The sequence below is a fragment of the Aulonocara sp. 'chitande type north' Nkhata Bay genome, linkage group LG7 (genome assembly GCF_057382095.1).
Source record: "Aulonocara sp. 'chitande type north' Nkhata Bay isolate Kocher_YH1m ecotype deep benthic linkage group LG7, A_spYH_male_GT1.1, whole genome shotgun sequence".
Lineage (NCBI taxonomy): Eukaryota > Metazoa > Chordata > Actinopteri > Cichliformes > Cichlidae > Aulonocara > Aulonocara sp. 'chitande type north' Nkhata Bay.
Window position 1 is genome coordinate 27,721,702 of NC_141350.1, and position 15,028 is coordinate 27,736,729.

Below are 15,028 nucleotides of genomic sequence, written 5' to 3' on the forward strand. Positions count from 1 at the left end.
ATTTGCTTGACTAAATATGTCTAAATCTGTGGGCTGTAATATATTTTGAAAATGAAAGAGCAGTTAGCAAGCAAGCAGAGGACGTTATTTTTGGATTGGCAGTCGATAGTGTTACATTTGTGGTCCTATGCTTTATCAGTGTATTCTATAAATACAATAATCTGTGTAAAGATATACAGATTTGCTGAAAATGCAGTAAAGTCTGAAGGCAGGTTATAGACTTAAATTTTAACAGGTTTACAAAAAACCCAAAGCAAAAATGGCCTGTATTTGTATAGCACTTTACTAGTCCCTAAGGACCCCAAAGCGCTTTACACAACCAGTCATTCACCCATTCACACACACATTCACACACTGGTGATGGCAAGCTACATTGTAGCCACAGCTGCCCTGGGGTGCACTGACAGAGGCGAGGCTGCCGGACACTGCCACCACCGGCAAGAGCAACAATGCTCTATTTAAGGTTTCACAACATAAATTTACTATAAATTCACTAATCAGTGTACGACCATCTTTTATATATATTTTATGGATAGGAGGTCAGAAATATGGTGGCTTTAGAGACTACATTTTGGATTCTACATGGGACCAATATTTTTATACTTTCTTTTGCATTATTTCCATTGATTCTAGATTGACTTTGACCCTGTGGTTACATTTCAGGCAAAATAAGCAAAAATTTAAATTCATTTGCTGACTGTCACAAAAAAACAAAAACAAAGGAAAAGCTGGTTAAATAGTGAAAAACATGTTTGAAATAGCCATATTCTACCTTTTGTTTCACCTAATACTTACAATTTAAATGTATAAAAATACCATGACTATAATGACTTTTTTGTAACTAAAAGTTAACTATATCCAGTTTAAACTGACACGTTTAAAATATGACCCTGACTGGGTTTGTATGCCACTGGCATATAGTGTTTGTGGCTCTGTTGACCAATTTTATTATACTTCTTGAGCCTTTATCTAAAAAGTAGGTGGGTTTTGACTTTTATTTCTGCTCTCCAGCAGCGTTTTTTTAGCTGCCAACTCTTTTGGTGTTATTTCTCTACAGATGCTAGTAACAGCAGCCACGAGTCGAGAGTTGGTTCAATCAGGGAACAAGAGAGGAAGGCTGTGGTTCCTTTGGCTGTCATCTCCACCCTCACCGTCCTCGGCCTGATTGCTCTCATCTGTGTTCTCGTCTACTGGCGGTAGGTACTGCCGGTAAATCTGCATATAATGGAAAACAGTTTATGCATGCAGGATACATAATACAATTTTATAATCCCCCATCTATTTAAAATTTACACTTTATGTAGTGAGATTCTTTTAACACATTTACACAGGTGGTTTAGTCCAAAGGTAAGTGAGAGTTGTGAACAATATGGTTAAAACAAAGGCTTTTTTCTGCAGCCTGTTGTGCATTTACCATGAACATGGTGATGTGCAATAGAAGACCACTTCCCACCCAAATTGTGCTCCACGTGAGAATGATCCAGACAACTTGTTATCCATAGGAGGGTCATCCATCGTGGGTAATAATATCATGCAATTATTCTTGTACGTATGGTACAAGATTAACATCAGGAAGATACGTGACATTGGAATATCATTTGAAATGATTGAAAAGTTCATTTAGCCTTTTCCTGTACCAGTTTTATGTCAAAAGTGCATTTTTGTTTACTGAAAATACTGAAAAACGCTAGCACATTTAGCATCCGACTTATTGTCTAATCCAAATCCTCCTCCAATAATTTCATGATTTTTGTCACGTTTTCTTTTTCTAAAAGGTGTTAAGAATATATTCCTAGTATCTATTAAAAACACATATGCATAATCCCCATCTCCACTGCCCGCCTTCTAACCCAACTACACGTGACATATATCTTCTGATGATCAACATCAACCAGAAGATTTTCACATTTTTCTGGGAAACCTAATCTCTTCAAACATGGGCTCAATCTTGATCATGCATCATATTGTGTGTTTTTATTTGTGTTTTGGTGAGCAAATACACACACTTCACAAATAATACCTTCCGTTCATGCTGAATGAAGCCTTTCATCTGTTACTGCAGCTCTCTGTTGATTCACTTTGGATAACCTTCAGAGATGCCATTTTTCTTTATTTATGGAGACATATGAAATGCTCAATATGAAGCAAACTGAATGTTCTTTAAGGATAGTCATAGTTTTTTGTTTGCATGCTTTGTTTTCTCCTCGTCACAAACCCCAAACTTTTTTTTTGTCTTGTTTTGACAACAAATCTTGAAAATCTTTCTGACCGTGAAATACCCAGCTCCAGAAATCCAATCAAAGACACGCTGTCAAATGCAGTGTAAACATTTTTAGTTATTTTTCACAGAGTACATTTGTCAGCTGCCATGTTGAAGATAAACATATTGCTCTTGTTTGGCAATCAGCTTGTTGTTGTATCCCTAAGACTGAGCAGTGCTAAACTGGTAATAATCTGTAGAGCAGGAGGATTAATCCTTAATAAAGGATGTGCTTTGGCTGCAGTGCTCTGAGCATCACTCAGAGGAGAGCGTCCTGGGAGGGCTGCAGGATCGAAAAGGACATCTGACTGATTATGTCGGATAGAAGGAATCGTATCAGCTTCTTGTAGGGCGAGCAGCAGGAGGTCAGACTGCACTAATCCTCCTGTTGTTGTGTCCTCCTTCACTAACTCACAACACGGTGCTCATTTGGCCACTGCTGCTGTGCATTTGAGATGAAGCAGGGTGAGAGGATTTCGATTGACTACAAAGTTGCAGCAAGGTGAGAGTTGTGCAGCAAATCAGGATATAGCTAAACAGTCTTTAAAGGTTTGGATATGCACAATATTAATATTTATCCTACATCCTGAGTATCTCACGGGATGTGGATAGTAGCTGTTTTCAGTTTAGAGTGTGTGATTATCTGTTAATGTGGTTGTTACTAAGCTGCAGCTCAGTTACTTAATTTAATCTGAGCTTCTCACAAGTTACTATAATCAATATCAGTATATAATCAATATAATTGCATTAAGTAGTTTCTATGGTGTTATATGTATGTCAAAAGTCATGCGGGAGAAAAAAATTATTTAATTGCACGAGTACTAATCGCTACTCGCGCAATTAAATTCGTGTAAATTCAATAATGCCCACATACAACTCAGAAGTCATGCGTTGAAATAAGCAATCAGGTATGCAAGACTGCGTTTGCGTGCGCTTCACGGTCTTACGGTTAGCTCTGTGCTCGAAGCTGAATCCTAATTGCTCTAACCAACTGACTAATTGGAGGGTGGAGCCAAAGGAAAAGTAGCCCTAATATTAAATCCTAGTGTAGCAGTGGAAATTACATTACTGCTAAAGAAATCATTAAAACTAGAGTACTCAAAGAGAAGTTCTGAAGTCTCTGAACTCCTGTTTACATTATCACACACCTTTTAAGATAAAAAAAAAAATCATAATGAGTTTCTAAGAAAAGGAAAAATAGTTTTTATTCTTTCATTCTTAATTAAATACATTTTCCAAAATGTGAACAAATAAGGTGTGCTGTCTTTTTACAACACAACACGACAGTAGTAAGTAGCTCATTTTCTGATCTGAATTAGTGGCCGATAAAACAGTTAAGGTTTTTACTATGATTTTGTGTAGCAACCTAAAGGGTCAAACTACACACCATCCTTGTAGCTGCTGTTTGCTATGTGGGCTAAGTTTTCATACTTTGCGGTCATGTCAGTCCACTACGTAAGAACGAGTTTTACCATGTACCATGTTGTAGATCCTTAAATCTGGTGTCTTGCCCTGGACTTGCAGACCAAAGGGAAAAAGCTATGCATCTGTCTGTTTGCACTGCTAAAATATTTGTACAAAATACTTGTACAATTGTCTTTTTTAAAATTATTTTAGTTTGATAAGTTTATATATTTATTAGTTGATATATTTATATACATAGTTTATAATTGTGTTCATAATAAAAGCAAGAAAAATATTAAAAACTAATTCTACTAGGTGGTTAGATTTGTGGTTATTAGTAAAATTATTATGATTTATAATATTAAATATTAATATAATTAGAATGAAACTTTTTGCAGTTGTGGAAGAAGTATCTATCCCAAATCCTATACTTAGATAAAAGTAGTCATACTACATTCTGTGAAAATAAACTTTTAATGAAGTGCAAATGTTCTGCATTAAAATATGTCAATCTCTATATAATTGCTTGTTTGTTTTTAACCTGTACTGTCAGGCAGGTTTAGCGACAGAATCATTGCCTGAATGCTTTGTTGTGCCAAACACATTTGCTTTTTCCAGGACGAGCGCTGTAGACTCTGGGGTTAATCGTTTTGTTTTTATAAATTGTGTTATTATCTGTGTGGGTATTATGCCAGAGTGGACAGTGGGTGAAGGCCAGGTTGCCGAAAGGCAAGAGGAGAAGGCGGAGGAACTGAAGAAGAAAAGGGACAGAAAGAAAGAGGGGTGGGGGATAATCAACGACCAGTTGGGAGGAGCAGGGAGAGGAACCACCCCCAACCCACCCTCAATAACGCCAGACATGCGTGTGTGCACCGCAAGAAAACTGTTGATTAATTTAACTATGCATTTTTATATTTTTGTCTTCTAGATGCTGTATGGGGTTTGGGTTTTTTTTGTTTGTTTTTTCTTCTCTTACAGGTGCAGCATTTGGCATCAGATTTCTATTTGCACTCTATACTTTTATTATGTTTTTCCTGTTTTCGCCCCCTTCCATTTTTTTTTCTTCTGCTGCCTGTCAACTTAGACAAGGTCATAATATACTATATACTATATTACATATAATCTAATAAATAAAATAACACTAATAGAAAATGATAAATAAACCGATGAAAGAAACACATGAAGAAGAGGAGCCTATAGAGAATTTAGATAGCTCGTCTTAGAAAAGCAAAATGTGTTTGGCACATTTTTGGATTCAGATCATAATGCTAATTGCAAAACCTGCCAGACAGGACTGAATTTAAAAAAAAAAAAGGTAAATGGACTGGTTTTTATATAGCACTTCTGTACATAAACACTCAAAGAGACTAGGGGTTGTTGTATCCCCTCGGATTGCTGCCAATGCATTTAGGCTTCCGCCGCTTAATGAGGACAGGATTTGTTCCCAGGTCATTTGGGTCGGGGAGCAGGTACTGACTGTTGTTTGGCATAAAAGTCCAAGCAACAGTTTAGCCTTCTTGGAGTCCCTGAAACGGCTGCTCAAGCTGCTACACCTCATTACTCTGTTGTCCTACTGGGAGACTTTAACCCTGATATAAGCAATGATAGTAAAACCTGGAGGAGTGTGACTGGCATGCACAGCCTTCCTCATCTGAAACACAGTGGTGTTTTGTTATTGCAAATCACAATTTGTCCATAATGAACACCATGTTTGAACATAATCAACACACACAAAATAAAATAATACATCTAAACATTTTTTTAACAGTACTGCGCAAAAATCTAAAGGTAGAGGAGACAGACTTTCTAACTAATTACTGATTACTTCCCCCAAAAGTAAACCCGTTACTTTACTGATTACTTATTTTCAAAAGTAATTAGTTACTTAGTTACTTTTTAAAAACATGACTTAGAACCTGAATAGGTGATAAAGTGATAGATCTTTCAGCCCAATTCTACTTTTTCTGCATAATCCATCATACAAAATGTAATCAAATGGAAAAGTCCCCTTTTAAAACTTGTTTTATTAGTTTTAATCTTTTAACTTTATGCATCAAGCAAAAATTAAATTATATACAAAATTCTCAGATTGGAAGAAATTAGTTTAACATTTAAACCTATTTTCTGCACATTCCAGCACATAAAATAAAATATTTTTTGTGTTTACACTCACTCTTTCAAATAGATGCAAGTAAAACACAGAAGAACATAAATAAAATCAAAGACTAGCGGTCCTGTTGCTCTATTTTCACCTGTAAAGCAGGAGTGGGGCAGGCGGAGGTTTACCCTGGTGCAGGTCAGAGGAAGGATTGTTATCTTTTTACAAAAAACAGCTGAACATGAGAGGTTTTTGGACCAATTTTGTGTTCTCCATTCTTTAAGCACCGGTTTGAGCACCGTTTGAGCACCGGCACCGTTTCAAAAGTACCGATTTGGCACCGGTATCGGATAAAACCTAAACGATACCCATCCCTAGTCATAGCGCACTCGGTGCTTGCTCGGAAGTTTAGGGGTTTTTTCGCTGTAAAAATAAGTTTTCTTCCCACGCAGTGAGCAGCGGACGCTAATGTTTTTGTCACTTTTTACGGAATCAAACTCAAAGTAAGGTCAGTACTTCCACTCTTTAAACGCTGCAGGCTCATACTCTCTCCCGCACTCGATATATTATCCATTGTTGATCTGCACACAGCTGTTGCCACGACCGTCGCACTCGCTTACGTCACTGTCATGAGACATTCTCACAAAAAAATCACGGTTTTATTAACACAGTAACGCAGCGTGCTTATGGGAAAGTAACCGTAATCTAATCACCTTTTTTGCAATAGTAATCCCTTACTTTACTCGTTACTTGAAAAAAGTAATCGGATTACGCGTTACTGCCCATCTCTGTTAATCTCAGAGATCAGCTCTGATTCAGGTTTTTTTCCCCATCTGTGAAAATCCCTGATGCCCATGTCTGTCCGAGACAGTACAGAGGTGCTGTCATCTGTTTACAAACCTATTAACATCTTATTTACTGGTGTTATGGGGAGATTATTTTGTATTTTCTAAAATCTGGGCTAATGCTAAATTACATGAAAGCAAAAAGCATTTCCTGCCTATCAGTGCAATGTTGATTGTCGTCTAAAGGAAGTGTTTGTTTTTCTGCAGGTTGTGTTTCCAGTCGGCTCACTTTTACATCCATGACAGCTGCTCAACCAGAGTCATCACAGCACCAGACACTGCTATATCTGGTAACATGCACACATCGTTTTGTGTGTATCTGTGTGACATATTACATTGACATGAAGTTAAAACCCAAAATTAACATCTTAACAACGTAACATAAGCCATTTGAGGACTTACATACTAGAAAAATTGCCTTAATTTCAAAAACAATATTATACTCTCAATTTTTCTTAAATATCCTTTCCAGAAATTTAACAAACACCCCAAGTTGTCAATAAATCTCTTCACTTTGCACGAAAAACAGGTCCTTAATTTCAAAAAATGTTTTGTTTCTAAATTTTCCAGCCAACAGTGTAAAGATGCTAATTTACCAAAATGTCATTAGTTTATGGAGCTGTCCTCATTTTGCTGTAAAGTTCTCACTTGTCTAAAATATCAGAATCAGAATCAGAATACTTTATTGATCCCTGGGGGAAATTATTTTTTGTTACAGTGCTCCATTATAAACCAACATTAAGACAAGACAGACAATACGCTAACTAAGAATAGTACAATATATACATATATATACATACATACATACATAAGTCACTCATAAATAAATAGTTGGAAAAGAAACATGTGTAGTTGTAGCAGCAAACAGTGTGTTAAGTGGATGCGTTGTACAGGGAGATGGCCACAGGCAGGAATGATTTCCTGTGTCGTTCAGTGGTGCTTTTCGGTAATCTCAGTCTCTCACTGAACGAGCTCCTGTGACTGACCAGCATGTCATGGAGTGGGTGGGAGGTGTTATCCAACATTGTCTTTATCTTGGACAGCATCCGCCTCCCCGACACCACCTTGAGGGAGTCCAGCTCCATCCCCACAACATTGCTGGCCTTACGGATTAGTTTATTGAGTCTGTTGGCATCTGCTCCCCCAGCATGCAACAGCATAGAGGATCGCACTGGCCACAACAGACTCGTAGAAAATCCTCAGCATTTTCTGGCAGATGTTGAAGGACCTCAGTCGCCTCAAAAAATAGAGACGACTCTGGCCCTTCCTGTAAAGTGCTGTGGTGTTTTTAGCCCAGTCCAGTTTATTGTCAATGTGTACTCCAAGGTATTTATAGTATTTGTTTGTTCTCAATGTAACAACTTCATACATTACATTCATCCATTCATCCATCCATTTTTTCCACTTATCTGGAGCCTAAGCAAAGAAGCCCAGACCTCCCTCTCCCTAGCCACCTCCTCCAGCTCCCTGGGGGAACACCAAGGCACTCCCAGGCCAGCTGAGAGCTATGATCTCTCCAGTGTTTCCTGGGACATGCCTGGAACACCTCCCATGCCATGCCCATGCCCCCTCAACTGCCTCTACTCTGGGCCCTTTCCCAGATGGCTGAACGCTATCTTAGAGAGAAGCCAGCAACCCTTAGAGAAAGCACATTTCCGTTTCTTGTATCCGCAGTCCCATTCTTCGGTCACTACCCAAAGCTCATGACCATATGTGAGGGTAGGGAGGTAGAACGACCAGTAAATTGAGAGCTTCGCTTTTACGCTCAGGTCTCTCTTCATCACAATGAACTGGTACAGTGTCCACATCACTGCAGCCGCAGCACCAGTCTGTCTGCCAGTCCTCTGTTCCCTTCTCCCCTCACTCGTGAACAAGATGCCTGAGAAACTTAAATAGACTTGGAGGTACTGATTCTCATTCCCACTGCTTCACACTTATCTGCAAACCACACTCCAGTGCGAGCTGAAAGCCACCACCAGATGAAGCCAACAGAACCATATCATCTGTGAAAAGCAGAGACGAGATTCTGACACCACCCAAGTGGAAGCCTTCCGACACTTCGGCTTCCGAAATTCTGTCCATAAAAATTAAGAACTGAATCACAAAGGGCAACTCCCACTGGGAACGAGTCAGAAGGATCGAATAGCTCATAGCAACAGGCCACACACCCCACACTTCCAAAGCACCACCCACAGAATACTTAGAGGGACACGGTCAAATGCCTTCTCCAAATCCACAAAACACATGTAGACGGGTTGAATAAACTCTCATGCACCCTCAGGTATCCTTGCTAGGGTAAAGAGCTGGTCCAGTGTTCTACGACCAAGCCAAAAACCGCATTGTTCCTGCTGGATCCAAGGTTCGGCTAATCGATGGACTCACACACTGTGTTAGGTTTCTTGTGCACCACAGAGGTGACATTCTATGTCCCATTCGCTAGTTTTGGTAGCCAGGGATCAGTCCACCAAGGTCTCCACCCTTGGCCACCACCCAGCACACATTGCATGCGACCCCTATGGCCCTTCTTCGGGCTGTGCCCTGCTGGCCCCCATGGGCAAAGGCCAGACACCACTAGGCACTTGCCTTCGTTCACCCTCCCCAGGATTGGTTCCAGGGCGGGGCCCAGTATATCTATACTGGGGCTCCGGGATGATGGACTGTTCCCTAGGTTTCTGTGAATAGGTGTCTTTTGAATCGCTCTTTGCCTGGTCCTTCATCCAGGACCAGTTTGCCATGGGAGACCCTACCAGAGCACAAAAGCCCTCCGACAACATAGCCCCTGGCATTCCTGGGACACACAAACCCCTCAACAGATTCACGGAGGGGTTATGCATTGTATTCAAATATTTAAATACATTATCAATAACCTTGTTGTTGTTTTTTTCTAGATTTAGTTCAAAAATACTCGTCTCTTTTTTCCTGAGACTTGGTGTTTACTCCGTGATCTTAAGTTTGCACAAAGAGGGAAACTTTAACTTCTGTTTTAAACTTCCGAATTGAAAGCCAAATGTCATTGTATTTTATTACATGTACAATGTGCAGGATCTAACCCAACAGTTTTCACCATTTTTCATTTAAAGGTTCCAACATGCATGTTGCCTTTTCCAACATTCACAGGGCTCTGTTCCATGAATTCATCCTCCATAGTCATAATGTCAATGCATGTGTGTATGAGGAAGAACCTTCTGGGGAAAAAAGGACCTGTACTGTGACCTTCACTGTGGTGGTCAGTAGGCCATCAAGCCCTGAAACACAACTAATTTTAGTGCCATTGCTGAGAGTGCACCCAGTATTCACTGCCTAAAATAGGTGTGCCAAGCTTGTAGTGACATACTCATAAATAATTAAGGGAGTAATTACTGCCAAAGGTGCTTCAACAAGGTATTGACCAAAGGCTATATTCATAGCCGGATGTATTATGTTCACATTCACATTGTTTTCATCATTTACTTTTAATAAAGTTACAAGAATTTGAAATTATGTTGAATTTTGAGTTTAAAATTAATTTAATAGGTTTTGTATAAAAGCTGTAGTGCATACTTTCTGGATGCACTGCATACCTGTTTATTTAGTTAAATGTGTTATTATCACAACCAAGAAGTCCAGAAACTTTCTTTTTTGTATTACATAATGGACAAAAAATTGTTATTTGGAACATTTGTTAGTTTTTTGTTTTGTTTTGTTTTGTCTTTTGTCATTGTTGTTTTGTGGGGGTTTTGTTTCCTAGGTGAGCACAGGGCTTTTCCAGTGAGGGACTTTGTCAAGCATGTTGCTGAACTTCACCACACTCAAAGCTTCAAACGAGAGTTTGAGGTATGACAAAGATTCAATTATATAATACAATTTTACAGTGGTGCAATAGTTATAGCACAGAAAGACCGCTTTCATAGGGTGGATTCAAACCCAGGACCTTGTTGTTGAGCTCAGTTTGGATTTGATAAGCAGAAGATTGATGGAATTTTAAAAGTTTTATGTTTGAGTAGTTGTGTGAGTGGTGTTAAGCTGGTTTTATGGTCCTCTCAAATGTGTCCATCCATGTACACTACTGGGGACAGAGGGGGAAAGGGCTTTTTCACTGTACTCAGTGGCTAACTGACTGACCAACAACAATGCAAGCAAGAGTGGCCCACAGACCAGTTTTACTCTCTACTCACTACAGATCACAATGTCGTCTATAAACATCATCAGAATCCTGCCTAACCTCATCTGTCAACTTGTCCATTGGGAATGAATAAATAAATGAATACAGAAAACATTTGGGCAACCGTCATACTGACAGTTCGTGAAGTTGCTTTGAGGCACATCCTATTGTGCAACATCAAAAGTGTGATATGGGTTAACCCTAACAAATCAAAATGCTGATGGGAAAATATTTACAACAGTTTGATGTGATTTCTCCTTCATGTTTGCAGGAGTTGTACTGTGACATAAAGCTATGTGGATCTGTAATTTGTAATTGTAATTTGCCCTTTTGCACTTCTTTGGTTTTTGTTACGGAATTGTCCTGCTTGTCTGCTGCTGATTCGCCCTCAACCTTAGAAACTGAAGCCCAGTTACGAGGTAAGCCCCTGGCATTTATTCATGTTGTTGCATACCACCAGATGTGTATCTGTCTTGTATTGCACGCTGTTTCCTTGTCATAGTATCAGTAAAGCACGTTTACTCTGTGGCAGCAGTAGAGGAAGGCATGACTGCATTATGTGAGCCGCAGGGTTATTACAAAGAGTAAAATGTGTGCATAAAGGTCATTTCTAGTTTCAAGAAATCCAACCAAAATCTGTTGGAAATCTGTTAAAATCTCAAAATCTTTTCTTTTAACCATGAACTGTTTTGGAAAACTAGTTGTATGAAGTTTTAAAATACATACACTATATTGGCAAAAGTATCCACTCGTCTGCCCTCACACGCATATGAGTGACATCCCATTATTAATCTGTAGAGTTGAATATGATATTGGCCCACCTTTATGCAGCTAAAAAAGCTTCAGGTCTTTTTGGTAAGGCTTCCTACAAGGTTTAGCAGTGTGTTTATAGTCATTTTTGACCATGCTTCCAGAAGCACATTTGTGAGGTCAAACACTGATGTTGGATGAGAAGACTCTGCTCTAATTCATCCCAAAAGTATTCTGTCAAGTTGAGGTCAGGACTATCACAGTACCACGCTGAAATTCACTGAGCTCCTGAGCGTGACCCATTCTTTCACAAATTTTTGTAGAAGCAGTCTGTATGCCTAGATGCTTGATTTTGTACACCTGTTGCCTTGGAAGTGATTCAACACCTGAATTTAATGTTTGGATGGGTGAATGAATACTTTTGGCAGTAAAGTGTATCTTAAGAGGGAATCTGATGCAATGTTTATCCTTGATGGTCTGATCCGCAGCTATTGCAACAGGCGTGTGGTAAGTGGTTTTGAGTCGAAAGGCGCTTTCTATCACAAGTTTATTTTACATTGTGTGGAATGTAAATTGAAATCTGCCAGTGTGCAATTGTACTCACTTATGATACATTTACCGAGACTTTAAGTTATCTTTGAAGACTCTAAGCTTTGCTCTGTGTGTGCATGTTTCTAGGAGGCACATATGTGCACTGTGGACATAGTGATGTCTACTGACAACGCAAATCATCCAGACAGCAAGACTGAAAACAGACACAGCAACAATTCGACCTGTAAGTACAGGTTCAGACAGTGTGATGTGCTTCATGTTCAAGATTCAGAACAGTTTCAGATTTCTAACTTTTACTAAAGGACTTATTTTCATCTCTTAATCACAAATAAGATGGATAAAAGGCATAGCATAGTTATGATTATGTTAGGTATTTTAGGATATTAATTGTTAAGATTTTGCTGAGTCTGTGTGCTCTGCTAGTGTTTATCAGATGCAAATTAATGTTTCTGTTGAGTTGAGGTTTTAAAATATTGTTTTTCAGCCGAAGTTCTTTTCATTAACAGGTACACATAAATACATGGTAAGGTATGTGTGGCCACAATACTCAACAGAGCACCACATATAGATTCTTCCATCACTGAGACTAGTCCCACAGTGCTACTGTTTATGACACACTGAACAAAACTATAAGGATTAGTAGTCACAAAATGCAGTTTTTAATTGATAGTTTCATTTATTAGAGAAAAAAATCTACTTAACCTACCTGGCTCTATGTGAAAAAAGTAGTTGTCCCTTCTTGTTAAATCTTGACTTAACTATGATCAACACGTATTTTTTTAAAACTGAGTTTAACTTCAATAGCCATGCCTAGGCCTGATTACTACCAGACATGTTGAATCAAGAAATAGCTTAAGTAGTAAAAACATTGTGTCCTTCATTCCCCTACTTACCTCCTAAAAATCAAGTGGATACTATTTTGGAAATAGATCGTTTTGGCAAAAGGCGAATCTCTGTCATATGCAAACTGATATAGAGCTTAAGGCCTATTACTTGGGAAAAAACTAAAAATAATTGGGTAAAAGCCATTGGAGTGGATTTATCTGATGATGAGTGGAGATCTTGCTTGAATCGTATACATACCTCCTCCCTTTGCATTCGCCATGGTTTAATTCAGTTTAAAATTCTTCATCGTCTTCATTATACAAGAGAGAGGCTTTTAAAAATTTTCCCAGAAGCCAATCCTGCCTGTCCCAGGTGTGGACATAGTCCAGCAAATGAGGGTCACATGATGTGGTCTTGTCCTAACCTGGACAAATACTGGGTAAATATATTCAAAGTATTATCTCACATCAGTGCGCAAAATTTAGTGCTTGATTTCCGCATTGGCATTTTTGGCCTCAATACGAAATTAGTACATCTCAGGAAAATGCCATAGCATTTGCTACATTGCTTGCCCTTAGACTCATTCTATTCCACTGGAAGTCTGATAAGGCTCCTTCATATATACAATGGTTAAAGGAGGTGCTTTTCTTTTTACCACTGGAAAAACTTAGACACAGAGTTCTCTCATCACAACAAAAATTATCTGCGACTTGGAACCCATTTATTGACTATATAAAAACGTATTTTCCAGATGTGTGACGTACATTATCTGTTTGTTTTGTTTCTCTTTACATGAACCTCGGGTGGGGAGGGAGGGGGGTTCTTTTTTTTTCTTTTTTTAACTGTGCTTTATTTTTTTATGTATAATCGCAACGTTTTCATTTTGTTTTGTGACCATGATTTGTGTAAAGCGATTAAATTTAAAAAGTCAAAAAGAAAAAAGGAAAGCTAGAGTGCAGGCTCAAACTGGAAGTTTGTAGTGTCCAATTTCTATTCTATCATTCCAGTTTTTTTCCTTTTTAAGTTGAATATGTAGGCGAAGTATTTCATACGCAGTATTGCAGTTTTTTATGCAGCCAAAACATCAAGATTTAATTTGGAACAATAAAAAATATAACTTCTTTATCCACCAAAAAAAAAAGAATGAATACTGGTGCATTTGTTACACGTTTATATCCAGATGCTGGTCCGGAGATTTAATTCTTCTTCATTTGCTGCACTTTCAGCTGTGGCTGCTTGTTCATTCCTGAAGAGTCAAGACAGCAACTGGGTTTTCAGTTCAGAGCCACAGTAATTAGTTGATTAAGAAGCCTAAAATCAACCAATGAATTAATAAAAATCTTCTGTAGCCTTATCAACACACGGGACTAAGATAAAGCATTAAGCTACAAATTTTGGTTTTGTATATGTAAATGAGTAATCCATCCACATAAAAAGAAGAAAGAAATAAAATGCACTCAGCGCTCAGAGTATAAAAACATGTATATAAAAGATGGGCACACACCATGACATCACTCTGTTCTGTGAACCTTTTTCTCACTGTTTTAATCTTTGATTTGAGCATTTTTGTGATTGCTGTCTTTTTTATTTGGAGTCACAAGTGACCAAAATTGTTAAATACATTTAAAATAACATGTAATTTCAAACTTCAATAAAAGGGAAAAAAAAGAAATAGCTTAAGTAGAACAGAGACAGAGTAAAAGGTTAAAAGATCCCAGAAAGCAACACATCATGCCATAATGTAAAGAAACAGTTGAGAAACAAAGTCAGTGACATGAATTAGTCCAGAAAGAGTTAAAGGCTTTGGGACCCCAGCACAGTGTCTGAAACATACCACCTCTGAATGGCTCAAAACCCTAACAAGTCAGGTTTAGGCAGCAATTAGTTTTTCACATTGGACCAGGTAGTTTTGGGTATATTTTTCCCTTAATAAATAAAATCATGATTTAAAAACTGCATTTGCTGTTTGGTAGGTTCTGTATTAAAATATGTTTACGTTTAAGTGTGACAGATGAGCAAAAAAAAAAAGAAACTTGGTAGGGAGGAAATAGTTTTTAACAGCACTATATGTTTATTTTTGTCAAAAGTAAAGTACAGTAGAGGATCTAGAGTAACTGGCCCATTTCAGGACTTTCCTCCAGGATTACACCCCG

General features: G+C 38.3%; 1 protein-coding gene across 3 annotated transcripts in view; it reads left to right on the forward strand.

Annotated features, from left to right (window-relative positions):
• Positions 1–15,028, forward strand: part of LOC147325318 (receptor-type tyrosine-protein phosphatase zeta-like) — a 96,450-nt gene that overhangs the window by 64,898 nt on the left and 16,524 nt on the right. For all 3 annotated transcript variants that reach the window (XR_015130310.1, XM_086299779.1, XM_086299780.1), the window contains exons 13-17: positions 1,058–1,196; positions 6,815–6,897; positions 10,335–10,420; positions 11,147–11,167; positions 12,177–12,273. Coding sequence is in view for 2 of the 3 variants with exons in the window: in XM_086299779.1 (XP_086155905.1) it covers positions 1,058–1,196; positions 6,815–6,897; positions 10,335–10,420; positions 11,147–11,167; positions 12,177–12,273 (426 nt within the window). In the remaining variant the exon portion in view is untranslated. The remainder of the gene's footprint in view (positions 1–1,057; positions 1,197–6,814; positions 6,898–10,334; positions 10,421–11,146; positions 11,168–12,176; positions 12,274–15,028) is intronic.